Source organism: Malus domestica, chromosome 13 (genome assembly GCF_042453785.1).
Source record: "Malus domestica chromosome 13, GDT2T_hap1".
Lineage (NCBI taxonomy): Eukaryota > Viridiplantae > Streptophyta > Magnoliopsida > Rosales > Rosaceae > Malus > Malus domestica.
Window position 1 is genome coordinate 12,115,043 of NC_091673.1, and position 10,753 is coordinate 12,125,795.

Below are 10,753 nucleotides of genomic sequence, written 5' to 3' on the forward strand. Positions count from 1 at the left end.
ATGTTTCCCCCTTTCATGTCAACACTACTATTTTAGCTTCACCAAATAATAGCATTGAAAGAACACTATTATTTTAGAGCACTTTGCTACTAGATGGTGCACGGTTGTTGAATGCTCAAACTTAATATTCTTAATTACTTTTTGTGCCGGATTTTAAGAGCAAGTTAAATGACTTGAATCATATGTTAATGCGTATTTCGCAGACCAACATCAAATATTATATGATCTATTTTTTACTTTTAAACCAAATTGAACTAAACTCGTCACTTGTGTCTGTTTCCCCAACAAAACCAAAAGCACTCAATGCGTGCTGAAAATGATCACATAAACCATGCACCTAATCTAACTGCTTTGTAATTTTGATTGTTGGGTATGGACAAAACCTACCTTGAGTGCCGCAATACATATTGGGTGACGTAGAAACACGTATGACTGACCGTTTGGCTAATGCGTGAATAACGTGGCTCTACGGATGTAGCCACATAACGAGCGTCATAAGGGGCATGTCCCTTGTTTCTTCCTCAACTGCTTGACCCTTTGGATTCCGGAGTCCCTCCTGCCGTATAAGGCCCCTCCTCCTTTGTAGTCTAGCTCCGCCGGCTAGCTTTGATAACTTGTTAGAATTGGAATCTCCAACTCATAACTAGCAGGCAATGAATGAAGAGACATACCAGACTACTTGAACAATAAAATTAAATCTTTATAAAGCATATAGTTGCAAGTTAACTTTATGTTCTCTGGGTGAATGTTTCGGGGGTCAGACAGAATGTTGGATTTTGTTCATATGTCATGTTTTGGGTGATTTACTCTAGGGTCATTTTGGTTCCGGTCCTTAATCAACCTAATTGTTAGACTGAAACCTTGTTTGTTTAAATATTTTGATCAAGTCCTTAACATCATTTAAGAGATTTAACTCATGCATTTATGCATTTAATGTCCCACAAATTATAAAATTTAAACAAATTCAAATAATATTTTTAAAATATAATCAATACTTAAAATAAATATTAGAGTAATATTGTTCTTCACAAAATTATAGCAAGAAAATAATGTACCCATATAATTATTAACATATTTTAAAAATTAACTACTGATATATTTTAAAACATAAAATAAATACATATAATTAGCATGGGTACATTTAACAAAATAAAAAATGGGTACAAATAAATAAAAAATATGGGTACAAGTACAAATAAAAAATAAAAAATAGGGGCACAAAAAGAAATTAATTAAAAATGGGTACAAAATAAAAATAAAAATATATGATAAAAATTTAGCCATAAATATAAATATACTAATTGTAACATTTTTAACACTAAATGAATATATTTAGAAATAAAAAATATTTTATTATTGAAATAATTAATGATGTTATTAATACTCAATGACCTTGATCAAAAATTGAAAAGAAATAAGGTTTTAATCAAACTGAGGGATGTGAACCTAATTTTACTCTATCCTAATCCATGAATGGTTTCTTGTGTTTTGGGCGTGTTGGTTCCAGAAATAGAGAATGTACTTGTAAATGCAGTAGAACAAGTTGCATACCAGCAATACGTGCCCAAGTCCTCCACATGCCTTGTGCTTGTAAACTTTCCCCACTGCCTTTTCTTTGGAAGACTTGATTCTTTTCCTAATTCCCTTGGCCTTTACTTGAGCTGGTTCATTGATCATATGTTGTTGAAGTTTTCTTTTCGATGGCACTTCTCCAACACCTAAACTTGAGCGTAATCCTTTAATTTCAAATTAAGCGATTCAATTCCTTTTCTTACAAGTTGAGCTGTTCTTCCACAAGGGATGATTCATCAATTAAGCATTGTGAAAGTGAGACAACTAAATATGCCTCATCACTTCATCCTGGAGCTTTAAAAATATTGTTTTTATATAAACCACGCATCTTCTTTTCAATTGGAATAATGTCTTCAATTTTGGTACTTCGTTAACATTCACATGATTAGAAACCAACTCTTTGTGTCTTTGGTGTCTAAGTGCACTTTCAACTCTTTAACTAGTTGACATTCCTGTAGAAAATATATGCATATAAAATGTAGGGACCCATTGCTTACGGAGTTTGTATATTGGGTGCAGCCATTCATGATTCTCCAATGCACTGTGTTGCAATAATGCATGCTTCCAAATTGTGGCAGATAAGCTGAAAGCATTGGGCTTCATCAATCTCATTGTGTGGATCCTTCTTTTTGGAAGCTTATTTGGGGACTGCACACTATGCCTAAGATAAAATTCTTCCTATGGTGGATTGCTAACAATTGCCTCCCCACGATGTCGGGCCTATACCAAAAACGCTCATGTGATTCTCCTCTCTGCCAGTTATGTTCTGAATATACAGAAAGTACGGAACGTTCTATTTTGCTTTGCCCTTGGACAAAGGCTGTTTCGTTTGCTTCTCCGCTGAACTATCATATTGATATCCAAGCTATTACCTCCTTTGACCAATGGTTTATTGCTTTGGCATCTCTTGGGGAGGGCAATAATCTTAGTCGCGGTCGCATCCTCTTTGCCGTGACCTTCTTTTGCTAGGAAATCTGGAAATCCAGATGTCACGCTTGCTTCAACGGCTTGCCTCCCTTTCCTTCCCTAACTGTCAGGAGGGCTATGTCGTCCATGGTGGAGTTCAATGCAGCCAATCCCCTTGAGATTCTTCAACCATCTCCGGTTGCCCCCATATCTAGCATCACTCCCTGACAGCCTTCTCCCTTTTCTTTTTTGAAGGTCAACTGTGATGCCTCATGGTCTATGGATTATAGGCGTTCTGGTTTGGGGGTGGTTATCCGTGACTCCCACGGCTCTTTGGTTGCTGGCAGTTGTGTTAGTGGTTCTGCATCTTCGGTTCTTGAGGCTGAGGCTAAAGCCGCGATTCTTGCTATGCAAACGGCAATATCTCGGAACTTGGACAATGTTCTTTTCGAGTCCGATTCTGCTTCTCTGGTCCAATACATCAATGGGGATAAGAAGAAGGTTTCTTGGTCTATCTTTCAGTTACTACGCCGGATTTGGAATCTCCATCACCGTTTCCATTTTTTTAAATGGTGTTGGGTTCCTCGCCAAGTGAATTCGGCAGCCAATTGGGTCGCCTCGCATTGTAGAAGAGGGATGTGTCCGGAGGTCTGGGTATCCAGAACCCCATCCGCTCTAGTTCATATCCTTTCCATTGATGGACTTCCTTGTCCCCAATGACTTAGCTCTTGGATGCTTGGTTCTTAAGGATAATGACTCAGCTAGGCTATATGTCTCCCCTATATGTCCTTAAGTTCCATGTCTCTCCTGCTTATGTGTTTTGTTCTTTCTTTTGGTCGACTTTGGCTTGTATTCTCTGTTGTTATTTATGGAAGAGTATCTCTGTTCAAAAAAAGAAAAAACAAAAGCTCAAAGCATTGGGCCTAGCTTTTGTGAAAACTTATCCTTAGACCATCTCCAACCCTTGGGCTAAAAGACAATTTTTTTAGCCCGAAAAATTTGACTTTTAGCCCAAAAACATCTTTTCTGCTCCAACCATTCTGGCCTAAAATTTTAGTCCGGAATTCTTAAAGAATGAACTTAGGCTAATTTTTTTCTTAAATCAATTTAAAAAAAATAAATATGTAGACTATTGTAAATTAATTTTATGAACATTTTAATCCAAAAAAATTTAAATTCTGATAAATATTGAAAAATCATTAAATTTTTTACAAAGCAAGCTTTCAACTTTCACCAACCTTAATTAATAAGACATAAATTTAATAAAGTACATAAACCACATAATAAACAACATAAACTTAATACAAACGACAATTAATAAACTTAATTAATAAAGCACATAATTCATACACTACATAAACTTAACAATCATATCCACCATCTTCACTTGGTGATGGACTTCGTTGAAATGTTGGGATATAGGGTTCAGAGGATTCATCATCTTGAAACATACTCCTTGAGACAAACTTTCGCATAATTTCCTTTTGCTTATCACGTAAGAACTTCTTCCTCTCTGGAGTGTATTTGCTGAGGTCCTTCATCATGAATTCAATTTCAAACCTATTTCCCTCCCTATCCGAGATTTCCTTCATTTGCAAACGCATTCGGGTCGCTTCTTCTTGGCGAGTGCTATGAGTTTCGTGCAATTTTGTAATTCCGGTAGCAAAGTCTCCCCTCATCGAATCTTGGGCCTTCCCTTTTCTCTTTGATTCCTTTTGCTTATCTCTTCCTGGGGGCCTTGCTAAAGAAGGAGATGGGGTCATTTCATCGACACCTTCATTTCTCGGTGCGGCTTCACGTTGAAATAATCTTCCCCATTGTTGGTCGGCATCGGTTGCCCACCTTGGACAATCCTTGAGGACGTCCCAAGCATGTTGCAACTTAAAAACTTGATTTTTTTGGTGTTACTCTTGTCTTGTAAATTTCCATTGCTTTGTCACCCTATGCAAAAAATACATAAAAATAATTAGTTGCAAAATAATATTATGTACATGACAAATAAAATATCAAGAAAAAAACTCACAATTTCTTTGGCGCTCCTTCCACTAGGCATGCCAACCATGGCTCTCTCCAAGCTTCCCTTCCATAAAGTGCATGCTTTGTTGATAGTCTTCCACCGATCATAAACACCACCACTGTCCCGCCCGCTGCCGTTGCAGTTTTCTTGAAACTTTGCAATGATTTTATCCCACAAAACCTTTTTATTTTGATTTGTGCCAACTGCACCATCTTCGCTAACAGAAACTCATGCCAAGCATAAAGAAACATCTTCCTCACAGGTCCAATTACGACCTCTAACATGCTCTCTTGCCATGTTGAACAATTTGGAAATGGAAAGAAATGGTAGAAAGATAAATTGGAAGAATTGTAGGAGAAAATTGAGTTTTGTGTGGATGTTTGAACAAATACATAGGTATTTATAGAGTTTTTGGGTAAATTTTATGTTAAATAAATTTATTTAATTATTTTAGCCGTTGGATTTTAATTTGGGCCGTTAGATCTTTTTTTTACCGTTAGATTTGAGTATATTCAATCTCAACCGTAGGATTCAATGTATTTTAAAATAATATTTTTTAAAATGAAATTTGAATATGGACCGTTGGATCCAACGGTCCTTAAAAGATGGCCGTCAGATGCGGAAAAGAGCCGTTGGGCTCAGGCAAGTGGGCGACATGGCCTTGACACTGGGGTCTCATGCTGTCGGGACGTGATGGCAACCAGCCCGCGTGGGGCGCGTCCGCGAGTGACCGGGCCGAGACTGGCCCAAAATCAGGCGAGTCCACGCGTGTTTGGGGGGAATTTTGGGGGGGGGGGGGGAATTTGGCCCAACTTTAGCATTTGGCTTTTAGCCCAATGTTTTAGCTTGGGTTGGATGGTGTTTGGGGGGAAATTTTGGGGGGAAATTTGGCAAATAGCCCAGGATTGGAGTTGGTCTTGTGTGCAAAATAATACTCGTGGAATGTAAGAGTAAAAACTTGAGCTGTGGCCCTTGATGTGGACCGCTAGGAATAGCTCTCGACCATTGCTTAAATAACTAAATGAATGACACAATTTTCTCATTACTTGACAACCCACAAGCAAATATAATTCTCTGGGTGTGATTGTTAACTCCTACAAATGGAGCAAAGATCATACTATACTTATTTGTGTTATAATTCGTATTAAAAGCAACTACATCACCAAAAAAACAAGTACGATTTTCTTGCAGTAGAATCAACCCAAAAACAATGGTTCAACCCTTATCATCTCTATCAATTTCGAAATAAAAAGATGGGTTCTTTTCCTTTTTTGAACCAAAATATTCAAGAAGCATGTCGGCATCATGTCCCTTGATATTTTTCTTCAAATCTCTTTCAACGTTTCTCAAATCCTTGTTAATACATCCAATGTTTGCAATTCCACCTGCCTCAAACTCCATTATTCTGAATTGTTGACTGGTAGGTACATTGCACTGCTTAGTGTTTCCATGTGAAACTTCTTTGCTTTCAAAACTTTGCAGTGTGAAGGTAGTAGAAGTACGTTTGTAGGAGTTGAAGGTACATGCTTATAATACTCTTCAAAGTTACAAATAGACCACTTCGTCCCAAACTTGTCAAAAGAGATGCTTAACTTTGCCTTACAACTCCTTCGTTATCTTTGCAAACAATTTGCCTTAGCTTTGCCTCATTCTTCATTATTCTTCTTTGTTTTATGATAAGTTTCGTCTGGTTCACCTTTCTTAGAACAAACAAATTGTTTCAAGGTAATTTCTTTCGTTCATTTTTCTTCTTACTTTAACCCATTCTGACACTAAACCCAACTTTTAAATCATCCTTTTTCTTCTTCTCCTTCTTTCTCCTTGCACTTTCAACACCAGCAAAACTTTACTAAGCTTGGCACATAAGTCGGGGATGACTATGGAATTGACGGAGAGCGATTGTGCTCCAAATGAAACGAAGTCTGCGAGATAGAGAAATGTGTGGGCTGCTTTGGTGTGGCTAGCATTTTGCTGGTGTTGAAAGTGCAAGGTGACAGTTTATGATGATGATGAGGTCTTCGTGCTTTTGGTTTGTAGAGATTTAGTACGCGAGGCTTGAGATCAAGTTCATGTATAAAAGTGAAAGGAATTATTCTGGCTATATATGATAGGCTTGATAAGCCAACGTGATGATCAAATGAGTTGGTTATGTTTGCTTTCTCGTCTGGTTGTCATTCATGCATTGTTCTTGTAATAACGAAATCATACAGGATTTAAGTGGTTCGTCAATTCGGCTACGTCCACCAGAGTTGTATATGTATTTGTATTTCACTATGTAAGAGAGATTTACAACATACAATGAAGATGACTTAGAGCCTTTAAGAAATGGATGATGAAAGATGACTGGTCAGAGAAGGAAAGAGATCTTCTTGTTGCTCGGTGTGTCGTTGCTCATGCGTTCGTTCTTCCCCCCTTTTATAGAGAGATGAATCATATATATCAAGACTGAAGTTGGATGCTTGAAATCTTCACTTACGTCTCAAGTAGTCCACCTGTTATCATCTCATTGCAAGATTTGGAACAAAATCGAATAAGAGAATATTGCAGCCAAATGATTGATATCCCTATAGGTTGATGAGTAATCACTTCTAATACATAAGGTGTTGCCACCTGCATGATATATTAGACACACGTACAAGCTATAGACCTCCCGCCACCACATTTTAGAGTGGTGAGTAATCACCAAGTCATTAGTTCTCAATGATTACCAACTTACCACCTCATCTTTGGAGAAAATCAAAGACAAAACTACTCAAAATAGTCCCACCTCAAGCTCTCGGCTCTTTGTTGCTGGTTGTATTTTGAATTAAACCAAAGAGGCATATAGCAATGATGAGTTGCCATTAACAAGTAAAAAGCAATTTTAAGGCCTAACAAACAATCTAATGAGGATGGCAAATAATAGAAACCTCTCGAGCTAGGCTTAAGATTATATTCTTGTAGTGAAAGACTCTTTACTAATTTACATGCTAAATATACGAGTTCTTATAGGCATAATGTATAAAAGGAAATTGAAATAAAAATTGCTACAGTTGTAATAAAATTAAATACTCACATACACACACGCATATATATACTCGTTTTTTTTTAAGAATGGTATTACATGAACCCTTTTTTTTTTTTTAATTAATTCGTGCTATGCAATTTGTTTAGGTATAACACAATTATATAACCTCATTAATTTTCCTACCATTAGATTAATTCAGGGTTCATATAAAAGAGGTCTTTGCAGGTTCTCAAAATGAAGACCTCATGAGAGCAACTCTTTACATCTGAGTGTTATCTTTTCGAGCCAACCCCTACACTCTTGTAACTGATAATATTGTTCGACTTTCATACATAAGGAGTCATTTCTTCTTAACTTACACATATTCAAAAGTACACCTCTTACAACTACTAAAAAAGTTAGACGTGGATTGATTTGCTGGACAATGTATTATTCTTTTACTCATTATGCACCAGATTCAAATCTCAATCTCATAATTAATTTAGATAAATTTAATACAAATTATCTATTATTTGTAAAAATAAAATACTTTAAATTTATGTTTACGAAACAAATTCTAGAACTAGAAATGATGTAAAGTATTTTATTCATATAATTTTTTAGCTGGTATTTCGTTTTATGCAAGCGATAGTGATAAGGGAAGAATCAAACTTATCCTTGATATCTATTTTTTGAGGGGCCATTAGAATTTCGATGCAGAGTCAGAGTAAGATTGGCAATCTCGAATCTCTATCCTTTCTATTTCCTGTGTGAGTACTCGAGCCTAGGATGCCATATGCCAACTTGTCAGGACCCCCCCCCCCCCCCCCAACCCAAAACCCATTTGATTACGTGCCCTCCAGCTAATTGTTCCCACACCTCTACTCATCTATACAACACATTTTTTCCCTTTATTATTTGTCTCTTTAACAATCTCCTGAGCCACCATCCATTCACAATAGCTGATGCTGACTTGTTTGCATATCACCCATTCTTGCTCAATTTTATGTCGAAAATCTCGTAAGTTTTCTTTACTTTTCATGTCCAAATTCTCAATTTATTATTTACCAAACGAGTTTGGCTTCGGTCGTTCAACCTATAAAGTAATCTGATTTTTTTAACACTCTTTACTGTTTGATTGTTTAGAATCAATTTTTACTTTTCATATCCTGAATTACTCGGTTATTCTGGACGAAGAAAAATTGTTATAAAACATTGAAAAGTTATATAACCCCCTAAAGAGAAGGGAAAGTTTGTTGATTTCTGCCGACATGGTCGGTGGATCTATCGATGATTGTACAACTGAGTTTTGATCTCCAGAATCTGTTAGTCATTTTATTTTTTAAAGAAAAGAAAGCACTTTGAGAGGTTCCTGTTTTTGGCACAAAGAGGGCAACGCATGATGCACCCGTTTGCACATTGATTAATTAATAAAAAGGGACGACTACCGGCACACTTTTGAGAATCTTTAATAGGAGTGTCACATGATTAGATATGTAAGGCAAACTAATAAGACGTTATCACGTTACATAAGAGCAAACGAACAAAATGATGGCACATTGACACGAGCAATGTCGGTTTAACCAAACAACAAAATAGTTTTTGTGTGTGTGTGTGTGAGAGAGAGAGAGAGAGAGAGAGATAGGCCAAAGAAAGACACTGCTCCCACTGAAGTTTTTCCCATGACACGCCACATTCATCAGAAAAGCATACTAAAAAGAGGCCTCTCTAGCACACAGTTTTTTCGTTGTGATGCTAAACCTTCCTTTCTATTCCTTTCTCTAGCTGAGTAAGAAATAGATGCCTCATGACTCATCAATGACTCTTAGTTGCTTAAGCTAATCAGATCAGTAACGCGTGTCAGAAAAACAGCATCTTCCATATCTTTTGCATACTATTCCTGTTCAAAGCTCGAAAGTAATGATTGCCAGAATATTCTCAAAGACAGTCGCTCACAGGCGCATCGGTGGGTGTCCATGCATGCGGATGCGGACTACTGCCCTAAAATGCCAGTAGAAATATGAACTCAAGTGAAATTATCTCATGGTTGGAATAGGAAGTTCGAAGAGTCTCATGTGTTACTCTTTTTAACCTACCAAAGGTACGAGACATCGTCCCTAATATGTCAGAGAGACAGATGTACATTGCATTTGGGAAGCTGGCAAGGTATTTTTTAGTATGTTTTGTGATAACCTTTACCATCAGGACTTTTAGCCGTTGCATCGTTAGTCAAAAATATAATAAACGTTATTTAACGACTAAAAATCTCTACGTATATAGAAGAATACATCGAAACATAGTAGAGTTTTCAAGCTAGAAACCCTTGGATCAAAAAGAGGGAAATACAGTACTCGGGAGATGGGTCCCCGCAGAGCCTATGTTTGTACCCGAATTAATAAATTTGTTGACATCAGGCACCTCTTGGGACCCAATTGTAAATTCAAATTGCTTAATTAGGCTCGAGCTTAATCTCAAACTGATTTGAAATTACTTTTAAAATAATTTAAAAAATTTAGAGAAAATATTTATAAAACCAATTCTTAATAAAAATTCAAGTGAATTGTAAAAAAACACTTCAAGTGCTTTATGCATAAAATACATAACTGGTGTTTCTTGCAAGAAATACTTTAAGTATTTTTAGAATTCAAATTAAAAAAAATAAAAAAAAACTGTTTCGGTTATTTTAAAAACAGTTTCAAATGAGCCATACAACCAAAAGATAAATATTGGAAATTTAATCTACCAAAGAATGAATCAACAATGTACATTCTACTCTAAAAACACTAGAAGATAATGGTAAAAAGAAGAATATCGAGGTTTATCGATACAAAATTCGTCATGCACAAATAATTTCCACGGAGCTAATGCAAATTTTTAGCAAAAATGAGTAACAATTTACTTTATTTTCATTATCATATTAACCAAATTACAACGGACCAACCTACAAGGCTACTACACCATTATAATTCAGACAGATAAATTAAGGCCAAAGAGAAAAAAAAATTAAAGAGAGATTTGAAGAGAGAGAGAGAGAGAGAGAGAGAGAGAGAGAATTTACTTCCCATCTGTGTTCTTTCAGCTTTAACTTCAAGTGTCAGTGAACAGAAACCCTTGTTCCTCAAGGGCATTTTTGGAAATGTAAAATCAGCAGTAGGCAACTCCCATCTCTTTCTGTCTTGGTTTTCTTCCTCTTCAATTGTTTGCTCAGTCGTAGATCCGTGAATCTGCCACCACATTATTAATTCCACCTTCCTTGTCTGCTTCCGTTTCCG

The 10,753-nt window shown here is 36.5% G+C and overlaps 1 protein-coding gene across 1 annotated transcript; it reads left to right on the forward strand.

Moving 5' to 3' along the window:
- The first annotated feature begins 2,757 nt into the window (after positions 1-2,757).
- Positions 2,758-3,198, forward strand: LOC114820367 (uncharacterized). The gene has a single exon (XM_029090970.1). The coding sequence runs from the start codon at positions 2,758-2,760 to the stop codon at positions 3,196-3,198; it is 441 nt and encodes a 146-aa protein (XP_028946803.1).
- The last annotated feature ends 7,555 nt before the right edge of the window (positions 3,199-10,753 follow it).